This window comes from Fundulus heteroclitus, chromosome 1 (assembly GCF_011125445.2).
Source record: "Fundulus heteroclitus isolate FHET01 chromosome 1, MU-UCD_Fhet_4.1, whole genome shotgun sequence".
Taxonomy (NCBI): Eukaryota; Metazoa; Chordata; class Actinopteri; order Cyprinodontiformes; family Fundulidae; genus Fundulus; species Fundulus heteroclitus.
This window is the reverse complement of record NC_046361.1, coordinates 37281646-37305753: the sequence shown is the minus strand read 5'-3', so window position 1 is coordinate 37305753 and position 24108 is coordinate 37281646. Positions and strand designations below refer to the sequence as shown.

At 43.4% G+C, this 24108-nt stretch overlaps 1 protein-coding gene across 1 annotated transcript in view; it reads left to right on the top strand.

The window, feature by feature from the left end:
• Positions 1–9821: 9821 nt before the first annotated feature.
• Positions 9822–24108, top strand: part of LOC105915839 — a 45988-nt gene continuing 31701 nt past the window's right edge. The window contains exons 1-11 of the mRNA XM_036149903.1: positions 9822–9864; positions 12970–13002; positions 13139–13198; positions 13302–13554; positions 13645–13748; positions 15902–15973; positions 16050–16302; positions 16393–16496; positions 18571–18642; positions 18719–18971; positions 19062–19165. Coding sequence (XP_036005796.1) covers positions 9846–9864; positions 12970–13002; positions 13139–13198; positions 13302–13554; positions 13645–13748; positions 15902–15973; positions 16050–16302; positions 16393–16496; positions 18571–18642; positions 18719–18971; positions 19062–19165 — 1327 coding nt within the window. The 5' untranslated portion in view covers positions 9822–9845. The remainder of the gene's footprint in view (positions 9865–12969; positions 13003–13138; positions 13199–13301; positions 13555–13644; positions 13749–15901; positions 15974–16049; positions 16303–16392; positions 16497–18570; positions 18643–18718; positions 18972–19061; positions 19166–24108) is intronic.

The following is a 24108-nucleotide window of genomic DNA, read 5'->3' as shown; positions in this document are numbered from 1 at the left end:
AAGGAGTTTTCTGAGGTACAAGGACGTGAAAGAAAAGTCCAGGATTTCAGATTATTTGCTTAACATGATGCCAAAACATCTTCAATTTAGGACAGGAACAGAAGATATGAAGGTAATCTGCCTGATTGGGTTCTTCCAGCCAAAGTCTCGCCTTACTAAAGAGTTAGTGGTAGAAAACGTGTTGATCCAGAGCTGTGACCAAACTTCCTCTGAGATGTTGGCTTCTTTCTCCCACCGCTGTCTGATATAACCTTATTCATAGATGTGAAACTTCTGTAAAGCTAAATGATGGCTTTTTATTACTGGCTGCCTATGCATCCATAAAAACCTGCATTATCCCCGGATTTAAAAAAAGGAAAAAAAAAAAGAAACTGCAACTGCAGATAACAATAAAATTCTCCTCTTCCAATCTCACAAATCTGGAACAAATCTTTGAAATGTATTAAATGCCTGTTTTTTTTTTTTTTTTTTTGTTATTTTACAGAAAAAGTGATTCCTAGTTTGGTCTACAGCCTGTATTTATGGTCTAGAAATGAGACTCAACACTCTGTTTTTGAAGATATTTTCAACCACCTTAGCCTACTTTTTCACGTTTTGTGCTTATATACTTGAAGCCCGTCGAAGCAACCAAGCAACAGACAGCTTGTATTCATTTAATTCAATTCAGCTTTATTTATATAGCACCAATTAACAAAACACGTCATCTCAAGGCTCTTTCCAAAGTCAGACTCCATCAGATCTTCCAGGTTGGTCAGAAAGTTTCCTCTCTAAGGAAACCCAGCAGGTTGCATCAAGTCTCTCCAAGCGGCATTCACTCCTCCTGAAAGAGCGTAGAGCCACAGTGGACAGTCGTCTGCATTGTTGATGGCTTTGCAGCAATCCCTCATACTGAGCATGCATGAAGCGACAGTGGAGAGGAAAACTCCCCTTTAACAGGGAGGAGAACCTCCAGCAGAACCAGGCTCAGTGTGAACGCTCATCTGCCTCCACCCACTGGGGCTTAGAGAAGACAGAGCAGAGACACAGAAAGCACAGAAGCTCACATTGACCCAGGAGTACTTTCTATGTTAGATGGTAATAGCGGATGATCTGCCTCCCCTGATGATGTCACAGCTAACAGAACGCTAGACCAGGTGTTAGGGGGTAATAGGATAGAGGCTGGTTCTTTTCAGGTTTTAACAGCCAACAAGATGGTGTATCGGTCAGGATACAGGTAATAGGGTAATGAGGCTCGCACTCCTTTAACTGTTGCCGTCAGCAGGTTTATTCCACTTCAAATACTCAGTGTTGCCAACAGTCTGCAATAACATATGAATTGCCATTAGGCCAGATATGTATTGCAACAGTAGAAGTTTAAACCAAATAAACTTAAACATATCCAAAAAAGGCAAACTTAAACATCAATCTGTGGAAATACATTTCCCCAGCATATTAGATATAATTCTAATTATGTAAATATAGCATCACTTGGCTTAAATACTGCAGGAACTCAAAGTGAGCACAGTTTCAATGAAACATAATAAAAAAAGACGTTTTCTAGCTCAAATTATAATGAGTAGCTTTTGGCGCCATCATGTGGTCAAATAAATAAACTACGCCATGGCGTCAGCCGGCAGCACGCCCGATCACAACATGCACACATGACGCACAACCCCGACGCAGCGCACACGCAGCGAAAATCCAAACCGTAAGTAAACAGTTTTAACATAAACTTATGAAGACCAACGAAACTGTTAGGTGTAAAATACTTCTGTGTGCAATCAACAAACCAAGCACCGAATGTGATAACTTACGTTCATTCATTAACTTAACACTCGGAGCATCGATAGTTCTAACTGCAAACAGCCGACATGCTATGGAGTTAACCGGAAGTAGCAGATAGCGCCCTGAACTTACACCTACGTCACTTCCTGATAGCAGCCGAACCAACATCATAAACAAAGAATGTCTGAGCCTTTTATACAGCCGCCCCCAAATGTGATGCCACATTTGCTTAACAATAAAAGGCTTCTCAATTAGTTTCAGGGGATGACCGGCTGTTGGTGTCAGCGTCCTGTTCTTCAGATGGTACAGCTGGTAACACAACCAACCGAGCAACCGGTCTAGTGTAGACATGTCCCTTAATGTTCACATCAGCAGATCTGATAAATCCATCATCACTGCGATGAATCTCAGTCACTTGACCTATAGGCCATAGAGCTCGGGGCAGCTGTGGATCTACAACCATAACCACGGCCTTCTGCAGAAGGTCAGGAGGGGTTGAGTGCCATTTCTGTCTTGCCTGTAGGCTAGGAAGGTATTCTCTGATGAACCTTGCCCAGAACTGATCAGCAAGAACCTGTGAGTGCCGCCAGCGCCTTCGACTGAGGACATCCACCTTTGGGTAGACCACTTGGGGCAGCGATCCATCAGGCCGCCCCATGAGAAGGCTATTAGGAGTCACAGGGTCCAAATCTGCCACATCAGTTGAAACATAGCCCAAGGGCTTTGAGTTGAGGATTGACTCCACCTCCATCAGAACCGTAAGAAGTACTTCCTCTTGAAGGGGTTGGGATCCTACACAAGTGTGGAGAGCTGACTTGACAGAACGGATCTCCCTCTCCCACACTCCACCAAAATGTGGGGCTGCTGGCGGGTTAAACCGAAATGTGATCCTTTTCTGGGCAAGCTGTCCCTGCAACGTCTCTGACATGTTGGCAAAGGCTTCTCTGAGTTCTCGATCTCCTCCCTTAAAATTGGTTCCACAGTCTGACCATAGCTCTGCGGGTGTTCCTCTTCTGGCGATAAATCGTCTAAGGGCCATGAGGAATGCATCTGTATCCAGACTACTTAGAAGATCCAGGTGTACTGCCCTGGTTGTCAGACACTTGAAAATTATCCCCCAGCGTTTCTCATGCCGTCTTCCCATCTTCACAATCATAGGCCCAAAACAGTCAACGCCAGTTGAGTAAAATGCTGGCTTATACAATCTAAGCCTAGCAGCAGGAAGATCAGCCATCTTGGGAATAGAGGGTTGGGCCCTCCAACGCTGGCACTCAGGACAAGTTCTCTGGAATTTACGTATTGCCTCCCTTCCTCGCAATATCCAGTAAGATCTCCGCAGCTCTGCGAACACCCGTTCAGGGCCTGGATGATGAAGTTCGATGTCATATTTCTGAATGAGAAGGCGTGTGAAAGGATGTGAAGGATCCAGAACAATGGGATGCAATGTAGAGCCATCGAGACCTTCTAGATGTCGTAAACGACCTCCTACTCTAATGAGGCCTGTTGTAGTATCCAGTTCAGGTGCCAGGGTGAGTAATCGACTTCGGGATGTAACAGGTTTTGCTTCTGCAAGCAATCTACATTCCTCTGGAAATGACTCCTGTTGAGCACGCCGAAGAATGGCCAGTTCAGCTGCCTGATACTCTTCAGTGCTAGGTGATGATGTTGAGAACGCCTGCCCTCGAAGTTCTTTAATAGTAGCATCCAAGAGCTCCTGCCAATTCTTGTGCACTGTTCCATCCTGAAAGGTCGGCATGGAGGTGGTAGCTGTTCCACAGAAGACAGTCTTTCTGAGCTCAGCTTCATCAACACAGGGCCCAGAACTCGGCTCCTCTGGCCATTTGTCAGGACTGTCGTGCAGAAAGCTAGGCCCGTTAGACCACCGATTTGGTACCTTCAGTTCGGTCAGGGTCTTTCCCCTGGTCAAGTCATCTGCTGGATTACTCTCAGAGTTTACATAGCGCCAAGTACAGTTTTCTGTTAACTCCTGTATCTCAGCTATCCTAGCTCCTACAAAAACTTTATAGCGGCAGGACTGTGAGCTCAACCAGGTGAGGACAGTTGTCGAGTCAGACCATAAAACTATCCTTCTGATAGATGATGTAAGTTCTTTCTTCAGGATGCTGGCCAGCTGGGCTGCCACCAAAGCTCCACACAGCTCTAGGCGGGGAATAGAGAGGGTACGTTTTGGGGCTACACGGGAGCGAGCTAGGATGAACGTGAGGTGAACCTGACCGGTGCAGTCTTCAGTCCTCAGATATGCAACGGCTCCATAAGCTTTCTCCGAGGCATCTGCGAAGATGTGTACTTCGCGAGTAGCCTCCTTTAAGCTGGCATCAGCAGGTACATAAGCGCGTGGAAGAGTAAGGTGAGGTAGAAACTGGAGCTCCGCCTCCCAATCCAACCAAGCTTGAAGGAGTGTAGATGGGAGGTTTGAGTCATCCCAACCGTGCTTCTTATCCCACAGCTGTCTGAGTAGGAGCTTCGCTCGAGTGGTAAAGGGTAACAGATAGCCTAAAGGGTCATACTGTGAGGCTAGAACCCTATAGATATTTCGAAGAGTTGGCATCTCATAAGACACAGGCCTGTGCTTATAGCCTAGGGAGTCTGTATTCCAATTCCAGCTGAGTCCAAGTGTTGTCTCTAAAGGGTTGGATTTGTCTTCTGCCAACCACAGATCCAGGCTTTGTGATCTAGCTTCAGGAGGCAAATGACTCAGAACGCTTGGGTCATTGGAAGCCCACTGTCGTAACTCAAAGCCGGCAGATTTTAGTAAGTCTCTCAGGCGATCCACCAGGGCTTTGGCTTCCTCTGGTGAGGCAACACTCTGTAGGCAGTTATCCACGTAGAAACACTTCTCAATGGAAAATCTAAGGCTGTCATCAGGCTGGGTATTTTCCATCACGTGGCGCTGCAAAGCGAATGTTGCACAGCAGGGACTTGAGGTGGTCCCAAACGGCAGGACCTGCCACTCATAGGTTTTGGGAGGCTCGTCCACCTTGAGATCCCTCCATAGGAACCTCAGTATGGGGCGATCTTCTGGGAGGAGAAGAACTTGATGGAACATCCCCTTTATGTCTCCACTCACAGCGATGGGATACTCACGAAATCTGACTAGCACTCCTAGTAGGGGGGCCCCAAGGGTAGGGCCAGGCAGAAGAAACTGATTCAGGGACTGTCCAAGGTATTTGTGGGAGCAGTTAAAGACTAAACGATTCTTCCCATTATGACTAACAAGATGATGAGGGATGTACCAGCTCTCCTTTGACAAAGGGTCGTTTTCAACCTCCTTTACAGCTCCTGATTGAATCAGCTTCTGCATTTCAGCTCTGTAGGCATCAGCCTGATTGGGATCCTTCAAAAGGCGTCTCTCTATGCTTCGAAGCATAGGCATAACAGATTCCCTGGGTGCTTTCAATGGTGACATATGTGTATGGCGGAGGAGAGGTGTAGCATACCTTAGGACTCCATCTACCATTATGCGATCTGTTTTAGCCTCAAGCAAAGCCACAGCCTGCTGATCCTGCTTTGATCGTGTCACTTCCTTTTCAGATCTGTAAGGTATGGCATCCACCTGCCAGAGCCGCTCTACGTGCTTAAATAACTCATCTGCTTGAGAGGATGTATACAGGCATAAGGCAGGCTGAGTTGGCCGCCCCATGAACAGACTTGGCCCCTGAAGGGTCCACCCCATCCGAGTGTGGACAGCTGCTGGGCTACCAGGCGGGCCCAGCCGAACTGGTTCTATAGGAGTTATCAGATGTGGCTGGTCTGATCCGATAAGGAGCAGTGGCTTTGCTTGCTTTAAGGCAGGCACTGGTATCCCTTGCAGGTGCTTATACTTCCTTTGTAGCTGATCAACAGGATATGTATGGTGAGCTAGGTTAAGAGGATCAGCTGTGAATGCTCCATCGATCTTGTAGAGGGACCCAGGATTGGTAGCGGCAGCGACACTGAAGGATACTGTATGGCCGTGAAGCATCTGAATGTCTTGGCGGACGGTACGTAGGGGAAGGTCTTCAGGGATGCCTGTCAGACCAAGGGTTTTAGCAGCAGCCGGGAGCAACATGGTTCTCTCCGAACCATCGTCAAGTATCGCAAAGGTGTCTAGAGTTCGTTTCCCATGCCTCAGAAGCACGGGTACTATCTTTAGCAGAACACGATTGCTGGCCCCATGGCGATCCAGGTAAAGGGAACCTGACGCTGAATTGGTAAGGCAACTTTCTTCCCTTCCAGCCACGACAGTATTGCTTCCCTCAGTTCGTGCATTTATCTCGTGAAGGGCCAGTAGGTGTTTTCCCTGGCAGAGACTGCAGGGTTTTTTCAGTGTACACTGAGCTGCTAGATGCTTTCGGGCGCAACGCCAGCATCGTTTGTTGACTTGGATCCAGTCCTTTATTTCTTCCTTGGAGAGCTTAGCTACATCATTACACTGACTGAAATAATGTTCTGTGCTCTCACAGTAGGCACAATAAGCTTTGCCTTTCACCTGCCCTCCAGCTTGACTCTCCTTTGGTGGCAGGAAAGTGTGTTTTGAGGGTCCCTTTGCATTATGTAGGACAGTTACAGCCTGTTTGGTGGAACGGGCATCAGCTCTCACACTGGTTCTTTCTCTAATACCCTTTCCACCAACTTGGCTATCAAACCCCTGACACCATGACTCATGACGAAGCCATTCAGATAAGTCATACAGGGTGTAGATCCCCCCAGGCTGCTTGAACTGGTGTCGACGAAAGTCAGCTCTTTGTTCTGGAGGGAGCTTGCTTATTAGCCGGGCAACATGGGAGCCGCAGTTCAGTTCCACTTCTCCTTCAATCCCCAATGTCTGTAGCAGCCCAACGAGTGATTGCACCTGGAGAGAGAACCTTTGGAAGGCTCCTGTATCACCTCGTCTTATTTCTGGACCATCTAGGACACTTGCAATTTTCTTTAGAGCAAGCTGATGAGGTTGTCCAAATTTATCATGGAGGGCTGCCATAGTCTCAGTATACGGTCGGGGTGAGTTCAGGTACGCATCAGCAATAAGCCTAGCCTCATCAAGCTTAAGATGGTCGACAAGTATCTGATACTTGAAGAGCTCAGTTGTATTAGGAGGGAGCAGGTTCTCCAGAGCCATTCGGAGCCTGGCAAATTCAGAAGGATCTGAATGAATGAACTTTGGAATTGTTGGTTTGGGCCCCCTATATATTAACTCAGGGGAAAAGGGCATGTTTGGGTTATTTTGGTCTGACATCTCACCCACCGTCCCTTTAACTGGAGAGGAGGGGTTGGCTGGAACTGGTTTCCTTTGTAACAACCCTCTATCGTTTGGTTCCCAACCCGTGTTTCGCCCAGGATGTTGTGGTGGGGAACGAAACATGTCTGCTTTAGGATCCTGATACTGCGGAAGGCATGAAGGATTAGAAAGCTTACCAGGGAGAGTTTCTGCATTAAAGGGAGGGCGGTATTGTAAGCCTTCATCGGAATATTGTTCTTCAAGCTTTAAGTTGGAGAATCCTGCTGGCAGGTCTTCTTCTGGTTCAGGCCACGGTGGTGGGTCAGGCCACCCTTCCTCATCTTCCTTTAACGGCTCTGTATCAGTTGTGGGTCTGTATGCCCCTTCCGAACTGCTTGTAGGGGGCTGATGAGTATTATGTTGTGAGGCAGTAAGCTGAGCCATATCCTTCCTCAGTGAGTAGGCAGCCTCAATCAATGCTTTAATATCACTCCGTGCTTCACTTAGTTCTCTAAGACCCTCCTGTAATCCTTGCTGTGCTTGCTGAAGCTTCTCTCTTTCTGCCTGCAGAGCCCTAAAGTCTGTATGAAGTGGTGGGATGGAGGGTCCCAGATGATTGGAGAAGGGGGTGTACTCATGTGATAAATCGCTGAAGTTCCAATCCTGCCGACTTCTCTCCAGCAGAGGACTGTTATAGTAGGCCACATTTCTATCACTATAAAAGGGAAATGTGCTGCTGTACTGAGGCTGAACTCCCATACTTCTCGGGAGAGGCTGTGGGCTGTCCCGGTGATACGTTTCCATAAAGGGATGACCTGTATAGTCAACTTCATAGTCATCAAACCGGCTCGGTCGGCGCGTTTGCCGTTTAGGTCTGACATCAGGAGGCGTCATTCCATCTGGTTCCATCTTGAGAACTGTATCCGGCTCGAAGGACCAAATGTTAGGGGGTAATAGGATAGAGGCTGGTTCTTTTCAGGTTTTAACAGCCAACAAGATGGTGTATCGGTCAGGATACAGGTAATAGGGTAATGAGGCTCGCACTCCTTTAACTGTTGCCGTCAGCAGGTTTATTCCACTTCAAATACTCAGTGTTGCCAACAGTCTGCAATAACATATGAATTGCCATTAGGCCAGATATGTATTGCAACAGTAGAAGTTTAAACCAAATAAACTTAAACATATCCAAAAAAGGCAAACTTAAACATCAATCTGTGGAAATACATTTCCCCAGCATATTAGATATAATTCTAATTATGTAAATATAGCATCACTTGGCTTAAATACTGCAGGAACTCAAAGTGAGCACAGTTTCAATGAAACATAATAAAAAAAGACGTTTTCTAGCTCAAATTATAATGAGTAGCTTTTGGCGCCATCATGTGGTCAAATAAATAAACTACGCCATGGCGTCAGCCGGCAGCACGCCCGATCACAACATGCACACATGACGCACAACCCCGACGCAGCGCACACGCAGCGAAAATCCAAACCGTAAGTAAACAGTTTTAACATAAACTTATGAAGACCAACGAAACTGTTAGGTGTAAAATACTTCTGTGTGCAATCAACAAACCAAGCACCGAATGTGATAACTTACGTTCATTCATTAACTTAACACTCGGAGCATCGATAGTTCTAACTGCAAACAGCCGACATGCTATGGAGTTAACCGGAAGTAGCAGATAGCGCCCTGAACTTACACCTACGTCACTTCCTGATAGCAGCCGAACCAACATCATAAACAAAGAATGTCTGAGCCTTTTATACACCAGGTGTACCTTCTATGAAGAGAGAAACAACAGAGAACAAAAAATAACAAGCAATGCAGACTGGAGAGCAGTAGGAGAACTCAGCAGAGTGAGAGAAATAGACCCTGATGTCCTCCAGCAGCCTAAGCCTATAGCAGCATAACTATAGAGATAGCTCAGGGTAACATGAGCCACTGTAACTAGAAGCTTTGTCACAAAGGAAAGTTTTAAGATTAGTCTTAAAAGTAGACGGGGTGTCTGTCTCACGGACCAAAACTGGGAGTTGGTTCCACAGGAGAGGAGCCTGATAGCTGAAGGATCTGCCTCCCAGATCTCAGACAGCGAATATGAGGTAAACGAAACCTGAACACAAACAAGACCGTTATCTTAATAATAACAGTCTTAATAATAATAATAATAATAATAATAATCTTGAATTCGTTTTTAGTGCTGTGACTGTTCTAAATCCTCACTGAAACTCCTTAGTTGGTTATTGACCATATAATACCTAAATTGATTGTAAATTGCTTCTCCATCAAGCCACAGAGTTCAGTTTGTATTCAATAAGCCCAACGATTAAATTAATTTAAATGCAGGTACTCTTGCTGCAGCATTTTGGATCAGCTGAAGACTTTGGTCTGCATTTTGTGGACTTCCTGATAGTAAAAAAAAAAAAATTAATAATGAAGAACAGAAATAAATTTGCTTCAATGGCAGCAGAGTGAAGTTCCAAAGTGATTTTCAAAACCATAGTCCTGTCATTATTTCCACCTTCTGTCCATCAGGTGCACAGAGAGCCCTGCAGAGCTGCAGCCATGTTGTTTTTACTAATCCCATGTACTCCACACCTGTAACAGGTAATGAAAGCACATGTACGGCTGTGATAATGGTACACAAAGCGACACCAAACTAAACACGAATTCTGCTATAACTCAAATCAGCCAAGAAGTTTGTTTTAGTGCAAAAAGTGACAAAGGATTATGGGATGGACTCACCCCTTCAGCCCGGGCCATTTTCCCACAGATCCCAGGTTGGGAATGTGGACAAACAATTAAAAAAGCAAACACATAAATATCAGCCGCCAGTTTCTTCCTGCATCTGTTCTGCTCCTCATCATGCTCGGCTCCACGCTCTGTGAGTACTCTGCCTTTTCAGACTCTGTGATCCTCTTTCATGCCTTAAAGTATTTTTTAAGTTCTTACCTTGTGAGAATATAATACTTTAAACAATTCAAGGTGCATGCAAGAGGGAGAATAAGCTAGATTCGCTGGTAAAATATAAAACACCCGACAAAAAATAAGGAGGTAAAAAGTAAACCTTTTAAAATACTTGGACATAATTATTTTAAAACTGCAGTTCATTCCTGATGCGCTGCCGGTGGTCTGGAGCTCCACCACAGCTGTAGGATGCTCAGGTATCTGGACACCTGTAGGAGAGTCACTGGTGGCTGGGATGGATGGATCTTCATTTAGAACGTAGTAAATAAAAAAAATAAAAAAAAATGCTTTAAAGCATATTTGGACCCGCCTCTCAGCTTGTAAAACTAGCATAGATTAACTTATTTTAAAAAAAGAAACTTGAGAAAAATACACTACAAACTTAAAACATCTATTATTTATACACTAACCTTGATTAAAAAGTTAAATAAGAAATCTGGATTTTCTGCATTTATTTGACAGCCTTTGTTCATGAATCAGAAGCAGTTAAAACTGACCGAGGTTTGAGCATCAATGCTTTCCAGGTGATTTCCCAAAGAAAGGCAAGCAAAAAATTTGCAAAACAAATGTTCTGACTAAAAATTAAAGCTGTGATGGGGCGTCGAGCGGCTCGGTTGGTAGAAGCGTAGATGGTGTCCAGAGGCTGTGGTTGTCCTGGGTTTGATTCCTAGTCTCAGGTCATCTGTCTTCCCCTTCTCTCTTCACCCTTTTTTCTGTTGAATTACAGTCCAATAAATGCCAATAATGCCAAATAAATGATCTAAAATAAAAGCTTTGATTAAAGATAGTGCTGAGGTTTGTCGCTGTTGCTGTAGAGTCCAAGGTAATTTTGTCAAGAATAACAACAAAACCTTAATCTCCGAGGATTGTAGGGTCAAATTCTGTATAAGTACATATAATGATGATGGTTCAGATCTTAGTGTCTTCTAAACAAGCTTTAAAATCTAGCATCTAATTAGCTTTCTTCATCTTCATAGAGAATTAGAGCAAGGCGTCATCGGCATATGGGTTTATTTAGAAGAAAATGTAGCTATATATTATGTCAATCTCTAAATTGGAAAATATTATTTTGGTAATCTAATCATGTTTACTCTGATTTGATGTTATGCTTAAAAAGGAAATGTGCAGTCGTACCAACCCTGTGAAGCGCCACACATTATTACTGACTAAAGTTATTAAATACCTTTATAGTAAACGTTTTTACCCATTCTGGACTATGGTGACCTAATCTATATTAATGCCCCAGATCAAGTTTTAAAAATGTTAGACTCAATTTACCATGCCTCTCTACGATTTATCACAAATTGTAAGCCTCGCACACACCACTGTGAACTTTATATACGTGTGGGCTGGCCAGCATTAGAGACACGTAGACTCACTCACTGGTATATGATCATTTATAAGGGTATTCTGCGTCTGCTCCCCTCATACCTCTGTGAGTTCATTCAACCAAGAGCGGCTGGACTGTATTCTCTACGTTCTCAAGAGTCTCTGCTTCTGTCTGTGCCTAGTATCTGCACTGAAGCTGGAAAGACAGCTTTTCAGTACTCTGCCCCCACAGCATGGAACAATCTTCAGAAAGACTGGAAGTTGAAGGATTTGATTCCGATTGGACATTTTAAACGATTGCTCAAAGGTTTGGAAATGAGATCTATGGTTTGTAACTGTTTTATGAAATTCTAATTTAGATAGATGTTATTGTAAACTGTAATGTAATTTGTAATGTAATCTTTTGCCGCTATCTTGGCCAGGACTCCCTTGAAAAAGAGATTGTTAATCTCAATGGGACTTTTCCTGGTTAAATAAAGGAATAATAATAATAGTAGGAGTTAGTCCTCAGTGTGGACAGCGAATGTGAGCCGTTATCTTAATAATAACAGTCTTGATAATAATAATAATAATAATAATAATAATAATAATAATAATAATAATAATAATCTTGAATTAGTCTTAGATTTAGTCCTGTGAGTGTGTTCTAAATCCTGACTGAAACTCTTTGGTTTGTTATTGAACATATAATACCTAAATTGTATCTCCATCAAGCCACAGAGTTTACTTTGTAATCAATAAACCTAACGATAAAATTAATTTAAATGCAGGTTTTCTGTGCTGGGTGTAATTGAGAGCAATGCTTCACAACAAACAATTCTTACTATTAGTTTCAAATGTACATGAAAAAGACATAAAAAATGTATTTTAAAAATCTTCATTAAGTATATCTTCCCTGGAACAAAATGACAGCCTAAATGCAGATTAAAGAGGGTCAATCATTTAACAAATAACTTCCCCTAAATGCCTCCCATTCTACTTTTAGAGACTCTAGGAACCACCAGCAGACCTGCAGTCTGAGAGCGAAGTGCTCTGTTAGGAACATACGGGGTAATCAGAGCTCTGATATATGATGGAGCTTGATTATTAAGGGCTTTATACGTTAGAAGGAGAATTTTAAATTCTATTCTTGATTTAACAGGAAGCCAATAGAGTTTAGCTAAAATTGGAGAGATATGATCCCTCTTGTTGATTTTTATCAGAACTCTTGCTGCAGCATTTTGGATCAGCTGAAGGCTTTGAACTGCGTTTTGTGGACTTCCTGATAGTAAAGAGATTAGATAATGGATGTTCTGGGCCTCGCTGGTGATGTTCTGGGCCTCGCTGGTGGAACGTTTAATATTTTTCTGGTCCTGTCGTTATTTCCACCTCCCGTCCATCAGGTGCACAGAGAGCCCTGCAGAGCTGCAGCCATGTTTGTTTTTTCTAATTCCATGTACTCCACACCTGTAACAGGTGATGAAAGCAGATGTATAGCTGCTATAATGGTACACAAGGTGACACCAAACTAAACACGGATTTTACTACATCTTTTATCAGCCAATAAGTTTGTTTTGGTGGAGAAAGTGGCAAAGGATTATGGGATGGACTCACCCCTTCAGCCCCAGCCATTTTCCCATAGATCCCAGGTTGGGAATGTGGACAAACAGTTAAAAAAGCATATAGAAATGCTAAAAAGTTTTTTGTCTTTCAGTGCTGGCAGTGACCTGTTTGCTGATAACTTCAGGTAAAAAGACGCCTAAAACCATCGCTTAATATAACAGGGAAATTCCTGCATGACCTGTCATCGCTGTGATCTGATTGGAACAAACATAAGACGTTACCAGCCAGGTTGCTCACTAGTAATTGGGCTTTATTTGCAGCTGGCTCCCAGAAGATTCGCACTGTGGCATGTGAGGGATCGGAAACTCAGCTAAAATGTGGTAAGAACTCCATGTTTGTTGTCTCTGCCTATTTGAAGCATTATACCATAGATTTGTTTATACTTTCATATTAAGCTCCTGTGTTTTCTCTCCTCTCTGTCAGACAAAGGCCAGCTTATATCTGTGAGCAGAGCTACGTACGGACGCAGCGACCAGAAGACGTGCTCCTCTGGGAGACCTGCCAACCAGTTAACGAATGTCCAATGCCCAAGGACACGAATCAACACTCCACTAAGACATGTTATTTGGCGCATGCCAAAAGTCCGTAAACATTACTTCTATGGACACTTGGCACGCAGAACAGAGATTATCCCTCTGTCTGCAGGCAGTAGGTCAAAGAAAATAGTAGCTAAAAGGTACAAATGGCTCTTTGATTGGCAGTCTGATCTCTGATGACATAATTTTAAGTAAACTCTCTAATCCTCCACATGAACATCCCTCCATAGCTGTAACGGGAAGCAGAGCTGCTCCATCCAGGCAGCAAACTCTGTGTTTGGAGATCCCTGCGTTGGAACCTACAAGTACCTGGAGGTGGAGTACACCTGTAAAGGTGAGTAGAGGTGGAATGAAAACTCTTCACTCTCCAATCACCTCCATGTTAGTACTAAATGGGTTCCCACAAGTGCTGAGCATTTTCAGGTGTTCTCCAGCTCCTCCTAAACCATTTCTGAGGTTTAGCTCAGTGACAGTGGAGATCATTGGATGCAACTCTGGTCTCTGATCTGACATTCTGCCTTAGAACAAAAACAGGGATCCTCCCAATAGCATCACCAGGAAGGTCTTCTTCTTCTTCTTCTTCTTCTTCTTCTTCTTCTTCTTCTTCTTCTTCTTCTTCTTCTTTCAGCTTTTCCCTTTCAAGAGTCGCCACAGAGACTCATCTATCTCCATCTAACCCTGTCGTCTGCATCGTCTTCTCTCACACCAACTATCTTCATGTCCTCTTCAACTCCATCCATAAATCTCCTCTCTTGTCTTCCTCCAGGCCTTCTGCCTGGCAGCTCCAGCCTCAGCGTCCTTCTAACAATGTCCTCACCATCCCTCCTCTGGACATGTCCAAACTATCTCAGTCTGGTCTTTCTGGCTTCATCTCCAAAACATCTACCATGATCTGTCCCTCTGATGAACTAATTCCTGATCTTCTCCATCCTGGTAACTCCCACCTCAACATCTTCATCTCTGCTACCTCCAGCGGTGCCTCCCGTCTCTTCCTCAGAGCTGTTGTCTCTAAACCCTGTTGAGCCTCAGGACTTAAAATCCTCCACCTTTTTTTTAAATATGTGCTTTAGATAAAACCTCAGGTCTCCACTTGAGTCCCTCTCATTCAAACACATGTATTCTGTCTTGCTACAGTCAACCTCCATTCCTCTAGATTTTCCTCCACCTGTTCCCTGTTCTCATCACAGATCACAAGGTCATCTGCATATTACATAATCATTCACTCAAATCCTCAGTGGCACAGGCCTACTTCACCATCAGGCTAAGACACACAGCTGTGAGGGGGAAACCAGGGGCCAGATGAAGAGGAGGAAAGGGAAAATTTGTTGTCACTGGCATCAAAATAAAGGAGCAAAAAAGATGCTTCCTGCTGGACCACCTCCATCAGCACTGCTAATGAAGTTTCTGAATCACTTTTTGTTATCCTGGGTGAAATTGTCCTTCCATCCTGACAGTAGTTAATAAGGGTTAAAAAAATGTGATCTCTGTTCAAGCTGCAGGCCTATAAAAACTCTTAGCAATCATATAATTTGGTCAGAATGGAACGAACCAATCAGATGCTTTCATGTCTCGTCCTTCTTTCATTCCCTCTGTCCCTCAAGTTCTGGGTTTATCACCTTATCTATTGATTGTCCCACATGCCATCATTCTGACGTGTTCTTGTAATGCCAGTGTGCGTACTCGTCACTCTGTAGTTTCCACTTGCTGGCTGCGCATGCGCACTGCTAGTGTTTATGTATCCCACTAGCTTAGCGGTTAGCTTAGCAGTTAGCTTCAGCGTTAGCCGTTTATTGTAGCTCCGTTGCTCTCACTGTAAACTTTGAACATGGCTGAGAGTCGCAAGAAGCAAACCATGTTAAAGTTTATGAACAGAAGAAGTAGAAAGAAATAAGACCAGAGTGGATTTAGAAGGTTTTTTCATGCAATCCCCCTTAAGAGCGGAAGAGGAAGTGAGACTGTCTTCAAAAAGGGTCCTGGGGAAACTTTGGGAGAAATTGCAGACTCTACTTTTAGATAAAGACATGTTGTAACGGATGACAATATAAACTAATAGAAAATAGCCCATATTTTATTAGGCCATGTAGGTGATTGTTGATCATTTTCCAAAATTAAACATGAAATAAATGGCTTTGAACAAATAAGTCATCAGATGCGTGAGTGGGAACGCGTGAGCAGAGCACACAGAGATGTGAACAAACCATGTTTTCTTTGCTGTGGTAAAGAACACATGTTGGCCATGTTTCCCATCAGCAGTTGGACTAAGAGGAGTCGCCTTCAATCAACAAACCAACTCAAACACGACAATCATACCAGAGTTGGGAGATCCGAAAGTGCTGCTGAACCTGCTCCACTTTAACTCTCTGTGTTTTTAATGCTAATAAACCAATGGAGGGCGCTGCCTTCTCTCCCATTTCCATCTCCAACCTTCTCTGAGCCCTTCATGGTCCTAAAGTGTCATTAATGTGGTCTGTATCTCTGATATAACAGCTCCTGAAAGCAGCTCCCAGGAGGAAGGCCCCACCGTGGCATGTGAGGGATCCATGGCTCGGCTCCAGTGTGGTAAGATCCCTGGTTTCATCAGTGGACAGGTTCAGATTTCATCCGCCTCACTGACGTTTCCTGTCCTCTCTGTCAGACAAAGGCCAGCTTATATCTGTGAGCAGAGCTACGTACGGACGCAGCGACCAGAAGACGTGCTCCTCTGGGAGACCTGCCAACCAGTTAACGAATGTCCAATGCCCAAGGACACGAATCAACACTCCACCAAGACATGTTATTTGGCGCATGTCAAAAGTCCGTAAACATTACTTCTATGGACACTTGGCACGCAGAACAGAGATTACCCCTCTGTCTGCAGGCAGTAGGTCAAAGAAAATAGTAGCTAAAAGGTACAAATGGCTCTTTGATTGGCAGTCTGATCTCTGATGACATAATTTTGAGTAAACTCTCTAATCCTCCACATGAACATCCCTCCACAGCTGTAACGGGAAGCAGAGCTGCTCCATCCAGGCAGCAAACTCTGTGTTTGGAGATCCCTGTGTTGGAACCTACAAGTACCTGGAGGTGGAGTACACCTGTAAAGGTGAGTAGAGGTGGAATGAAAACTCTTCACTCTCCAATCACCTCCATGTTAGTACTAAATGGGTTCCCACAAGTGCTGAGCATTTTCAGGTGTTCTCCAGCTCCTCCTAAACCATTTCTGAGGTTTAGCTCAGTGACAGTGGAGATCATTGGATGCAACTCTGGTCTCTGATCTGACATTCTGCCTTAGAACAAAAACAGGGATCCTCCCAATAGCATCACCAGGAAGGTCTTCTTCTTCTTCTTCTTCTTTCAGCTTTTCCCTTTCAAGAGTCGCCACAGAGACTCATCTATCTCCATCTAACCCTGTCGTCTGCATCGTCTTCTCTCACACCAACTACTTTCATGTTCTCTTCAACTCCATCCATAAATCTCCTCTCTTGTCTTCCTCCAGGCCTTCTGCCTGACAGCTCCAGCCTCAGCGTCCTTCTAACAATGTCCTCACCATCCCTCCTCTGGACATGTCCAAACTATCTCAGTCTGGTCTTTCTGGCTTCATCTCCAAAACATCTACCATGATCTGTCCCTCTGATGAACTAATTCCTGATCTTCTCCATCCTGGTAACTCCCACCTCAACATCTTCATCTCTGCTAACTCCAGCGGTGCCTCCCGTCTCTTCCTCAGAGCTGTTGTCTCTAAACCCTGTTGAGCCTCAGGACTTAAAATCCTCCACCTTTTTTTTTTTTAAATCTCTGCTTTAGATAAAACCTCAGGGCTCCACTTGAGTCCCTCTCATTCAAACACATGTATTCTGTCTTGCTACAGTCAACCTCCATTCCTCTAAATTTTCCTCCACCTGTTCCCTGTTCTCATCACAGATCACAAGGTCATCTGCATATTACATAGTCGTTTACTCAAATCTTCAGTGGCACAGGCCAGGGGCCAGATGAAGAGGAGGAAAGGAAGAATTTGTTGTCACTGGCATCAAAATAAAGGAGCAAAAAAGATGCTTCCTGCTGGACCACCTCCATCAGCACTGCTAATGAAGTTTCTGAATCACTTTTTGTTATCCTGGGTGAAATTGTCCTTCCATCCTGACAGTAGTTAATAAGGGTTAAAAAAATGTGATCTCTGTTCAAGCTGCAGGCCTATAAAAACTCTTAGCAATCATATAATTTGGTCAGAATGGAACAAACCAATCAGATGCTTTCATGTCTCGTCCTTCTTTCATTCCCTCTGTCCCTCAAGTTCTGGGTTTATCACCTTATCTATTGATTGTTCCACATGCCATCATTCTGACGTGTTCTTGTAATGCCAGTGTGCGTACTCGTCACTCTGTAGTTTCCACTTGCTGGCTGCGCATGCGCACTGCTAGTGTTTATGTGTCCCACTAGCTTAGCGGTTAGCTTAGCAGTTAGCTTCAGCGTTAGCCGTTTATTGTAGCTCCGCTGCTCTCACTGTAAACTTTGAACATGGCTGAGAGTCGCAATAAGCAAACCATGTTAAAGTTTATGAACAGAAGAAGTAGAAAGAAATAAGACCAGAGTGGATTTAGAAGGTTTTTTCATGCAATCCCCCTTAAGAGCGGAAGAGGAAGTGAGACTGTCTTCAAAAAGGGTCCTGGGGAAACTTTGGGAGAAATTGCAGACTCTACTTTTAGATAAAGACATGTTGTAACGGATGACAATATAAACTAATAGAAAATAGCCCATATTTTATTAGGCCATGTAGGTGATTGTTGATCATTTTCCAAAATTAAACATGAAATAAATGGCTTTGAACAAATAAGTCATCAGATGCGTGAGTGGGAACGCGTGAGCAGAGCACACAGAGATGTTAACAAACCATGTTTTCTTTGCTGTGGTAAAGAACACATGTGGGCCATGTTTCCCATCAGCAGTTGGACTAAGAGGAGTCGCCTTCAATCAACAAACCAACTCAAACACGACAATCATACCAGAGTTGGGAGATCTGAAAGTGCTGCTGAACCTGCTCCACTTTAACTCTCTGTGTTTTTAATGCTAATAAACCAATGGAGGGCGCTGCCTTCTCTCCCATTTCCATCTCCAACCTTCTCTGAGCCCTTCATGGTCCTAAAGGGTCATTAATGTGGTCTGAATCTCTGATATAACAGCTCCTGAAAGCAGCTCCCAGGAGGATGGCCCCACCGTGGCATGTGAGGGATCCGTGGCTCGGCTCCAGTGTGGTAAGATCCCTGGTTTCATCAGTGGACAGGTTCAGATTTCCTCTGCCGCTCTGACGTTTCCTCTCCTCTCTGTCAGACAAAGGCCAGCTTATATCTGTGAGCAGAGCTACGTACGGACGCAGCGACCAGAAGACGTGCTCCTCTGGGAGACCTGCCAACCAGTTAACGAATGTCCAATGCCCAAGGACACGAATCAACACTCCACCAAGACATGTTATTTGGCGCATTCCAAAAGTCCGTAAACATTACTTCTATGGACACTTGGTACGCAGAACAGAGATTACCCCTCTGTCTGCAGGCAGTAGGTCAAAGAAAATAGTAGCTAAAAGGTACAAATGGCTCTTTGATTGGCAGTCTGATCTCTGATGACATAATTTTGAGTAAACTCTCTAATCCTCCACATGAACATCCCTCCACAGCTGTAACGGGAAGCAGAGCTGCTCCATCCAGGCAGCAAACTCTGTGTTTGGAGATCCCTGCTTTGGAACCTACAAGTACCTGGAGGTGGAGTACACCTGTAAAGGTGAGTAGAGGTGGAATGAAAACTCTTCACTCTCCAATCACCTCCATGTTAGTACTAAATGGGTTCCCACAAGTGCTGAGCATTTTCAGGTGTTCTCCAGCTCCTCCTAAACCATTTTTGAGGTTTAGCTCAGTGACAGTGGAGATCATTGGATGCAACTCTGGTCTCTGATCTGACATTCTGCCTTAGAACAAAAACAGGGATCCTCACAATAGCATCACCAGGAAGGTCTTCTTCTTCTTCTTTCAGCTTTTCCCTTTCAAGAGTCGCCACAGAGACTCATCTATCTCCATCTAACCCTGTCGTCTGCATCATCTTCTCTCACACCAACTATCTTCATGTTCTCTTCAACTCCATCCATAAATCTCCTCTCTTGTCTTCCTCCAGGCCTTCTGCCTGACAGCTCCAGCCTCAGCGTCCTTCTAACAATGTCCTCACCATCCCTCCTCTGGACATGTCCAAACTATCTCAGTCTGGTCTTTCTGGCTTCATCTCCAAAACATCTACCATGATCTGTCCCTCTGATGAACTAATTCCTGATCTTCTCCATCCTGGTAACTCCCACCTCAACATCTTCATCTCTGCTAACTCCAGCGGTGCCTCCCGTCTCTTCCTCAGAGCTGTTGTCTCTAAACCCTGTTGAGCCTCAGGACTTAAAATCCTCCACCTTTTTTTTTAAATATGTGCTTTAGATAAAACCTCAGGTCTCCACTTGAGTCCCTCTCATTCAAACACATGTATTCTGTCTTGCTACAGTCAGCCTCCATTCCTCTAGATTTTCCTCCACCTGTTCCCTGTTCTCATCACAGATCACAAGGTCATCTGCATATTACATAATAATTCACTCAAATCTTCAGTGGCACAGGCCTACTTCACCATCAGGCTAAGGCACACAGCTGTGAGGGGGAAATCAGGGGCCAGATGAAGAGGAGGAAAGGGAGAATTTGTTGTCACTGGCATCAAAATAAAGGAGCAAAAAAGATGCTTCCTGCTGGACCACCTCCATCAGCACTGCTAATGAAGTTTCTGAATCACTTTCTGTTATCCTGGGTGAAATTGCCCTTCCATCCTGACAGTAGTTAATAAGGGTTAAAAAAATGTGATCTCTGTTGTGATTTATTTATTATTGGCCTAATCCTGCTTTGCTACTAAAGGCCCATTTTTACCCCGGTTTAAGATTTGACAATAAAATAAGGAATCATTGATCAGAGGTAGAACGATTTAAATACATATTTAATTCATAGAAATTAAATATGGAGACAGAGTACATACCATTTACAAGATGTTGTTCTCACCGCGGTGGATAAGTCTGTCTGTCTGAAGTAAGTTTTACCAAGACATTCCTTTTATCAACTTTAAACTCCTCCTACATGGCTCAGTGGGAGGATGACTGACCCCCTCTCCTGCTGACCACCCCCTTAGGACAATAAAACTCCATATTTATCTTACGCTGAAGCAGGAAGCGACAAACCCCACTCTGCTTTCCTCAGTAACCCCAACTAAGATATATTTTTAATTCTCAACAACCCCTCTGTTTTGATCCCTCAAAGATCAAACCAATAACTAGGCTAAACTAAGTCTATGTCTTGAAACCCTTAAACAAAATGTAAATGATAAGATGTAATATTGTAACCCACTGACCCCTCTGTTGGCGACTTATGAAATCAAATGAAGTTCAAATGTTCCCCTTAAATGTAAACTATCCCAAGTATAAGCTAAAAAGCTACTAAACCTATCTGAATCTCTACCCTACTAGAATTAAGAAAAGTAAGCACCTTTATCCGAGAGGTGCAAAGCTAAGATAAATGTGCAACTACCAGAAACTATTATATGATCTAAATATGACTTTAAGAGACCTAACCTAGATTAACAAAATGTCTTCTTAGAAATAAAGATAACCCATGAAAGCTCTACACTCAGATCAAACCACAGAATAAAAAACAGATTTTCATGCAATGCAAAACCAAGATTCTAACGATACTAATATTGAACACCGTATGAATATGGAACTTATAAGACATATGCAGTGGTTACAAAACTCTCATTTTCATTTTTCTTTTTTACACAATGCATTCAATTGTGGTCATGATGTCTTGCGTCTCGAAGATGTCTCCTTCTCGCCTTTAAAGAAGATGGTTTAAAGAGTCAGTGTTCCAACCGCGGTCTCCACAGAACTGTATGTTAATCTTTATTAAAAATAAAAACGAAAACAAAATAAAATTCCAGCTGCCCCTCCGTGGGTGGCTATCGGCGCCTCGAGCTGCCCCGTTGCCGGATGGCACGGGTGGGTGGCAGTTGAAAACCCTTCCAGTCAGCCAGTCTGACCCGAAATCTGGTCCGGTGTTGTTCCCTTAAACCCTCTGTTTGGCTGGTACACACGGCTCTGGAATCAGATGGGCCCTTGACCTCTGGCCCACCACATCTGTCTGTTGATGACTTTAGCGCGCACTCCTGTAATTCCGGAGGTTGACTTCGGTCCCGAAAAGCTCCTTTCAGTCATATGGAAACATATCCTGTAATGAAATTAACTGAACACTCCCACAAGAAACACACTTCACATCTTCCATTGTTCCATCTCCATCCTATTTTAGAAATGTAATAGTTAATGAGACATTTTATCGCAATTTCATTTTCCCTGTCCTTACGCTGTCCTGTAAGAAAATGCAACGACCAGACGAATGCGTTAATCTCTGGTGAAGATTCCCCCGTCTGTAAAATCAAAAATTAGTTAATGCAGTTGTGAAATCAAAGTATAGTAACGAGACGCATGTAGGGCCCGTTTGTGTTGGACCAACCTTTTGTCTAAGTTTCCTTGAGACAGTGAGTCTGCTGCCTAACCTTTGACCGTTAAATGTAATCTCTTCTCTTAGCTCGGTTCCTGGTGTTAACTGGAACAATGTAAAACCTTGTGACATGCACTTATCTGCTCACAAGACTGTCATATGACCTCGGTGCATCCTTATCCTGACACATGCCAACTGAAGTGTGAAACCAACCTTTGTTCTACATACATCCTCATCTGTTTAGGTTACTGGGTTAAAGTTAACATCTATATTACTTTAAACTACATTATTATATATAAGTGATTATATTTCCATAACACTGTTATCCTGTAAGAATGTCAGAATGTTTTCTGGATTAAAGATTAAAGATTACCATTCACCACACCTCACTTCTGTACCATTTCCTCCATACTCAGATGTGTATGCTGCGAAAAAGTTCCTATTTTTTTTTTCCTATCATTTTATCCAGTTTACTGCAACAGATATACGTGGCTTTGAATCCTTAACAAACCTACCTGACACACCAATGATTTTAAAGTAAACTAAATATGCATTAAGTTACCCTCTGTTTATCTCTGTTTTATCCAGTTTTTTGTAGTTTATGTAGTTTTTCTGTTTACTTGTGCCAAGGGTTGATATAAAGTTTAAGGTCTATATAACTTTACGATACAGTGTTATCATATAAATGTTTATGTCATATCCCTCTGCTTGGAACAAAATTAATTTTGTTACAAAACATTAACAAAGAATAGTATTAGTCACCACAGGGAATCAATCAACTGCAAATAATTATCTGAATTGAAGTATGAAAAACACTGCCTTATATCCTGGATTCAGATCAAAACTCAATGCAATTTCATAATCCCACAGATCTACAAGAAGTCCATCAAAAGTTGTATAAGATCAGTGTACCCATTGAAATAATAATTGTTCTAATGTGCTCACAGCAATTTGATGGTATGAAAATGCTGAACGTTCCAAGGTACTTACATACTGATAAAATATTGGGTTTTACCTGAATAAAACACCTGGTAACGGCAAAGTCTGGTGAAAATCTGATAAGTTTTAGCATGCAACAGTTATATTGTACAATAGAAAAATCTCAATACTTATGAGTTATCAAGAGATAGCCTAACAGATCCGTTTAACCTAAAAAGTGTATCTCTGCAATGAATAGGAAACAAGACGTCTCACCCAGATCACCCCTTTGCCTGCTAGTGAGAGGCCCCCTGCGTCATAGAAGCTGATAAGAACTTCCAGTCTGTAAATTTATGACATGCAGCTGTGAGCTTGCAGCATCACAGAACCCTAAATGTGAAAAATATCCCCACCCCAGTGGATTTTCTGCTAATAATTGTGATGGTAAAATACACCTTCTGCTGTCAATTATGAGCAATATGGTCCTGGACATAATAGAATTAAAACTCATGTTTAAAAGGAACATATCAGTTATATAATAAAAAAATTTAAGAGACAGTAGTATATTTTTCAAAACCGCAAACCTGTAGTGTTCGTATCTGCCCAATCGGCTGCCTTAAGAAGTTATTACCTGCACCAATCCATTTGCCTCGAAGCTCAACAAAAAGTTGGAGACACAGAAAAAATATTAGAAATCACTTTCCATTAAATTTGGTCAGAAGTATAGTGGTAGAAATAGAAGTCTGAATTACCTTAACAAAAAGTCTGTTATCAGTCTGTGGTCCTTGAGATGGACTGGACTGACATGTACAGCAGATCAGGCAGAAAAGAGATTGGAGCTTAGACGTCACACTCACAGCTTCCATTTATGGAACTCCACATTTCGTCCCCCACGTGTTGCAGTGATTCGCTGTCGATGCACCTCAGTGACAAAGTTCTGGTCCACGACTCAGAAACTGGATGAGACATTCAACTCCAGTGTATGCAGACAGTCATTTTCCCTTGATAGCTTAGGATCTGTGCTGTTCATAGGCGTTGGCCATTGTTCCAAGGTGAGGAAACATTGTTCATGGGAGCGTTATCCCCTTGCTGGGGCACTGACCTTCTTGAAGGTGAGGTGGTATTGGGACTTCTTGCCAGGATTTAGTGATGTGAAACAGTCCTTGGCCCAGTGTCCAGCGTAAGCAACTGTCCCAGATGTGATGGGTGCCCCACGACACACATATCGGCTGTAAATGCTCA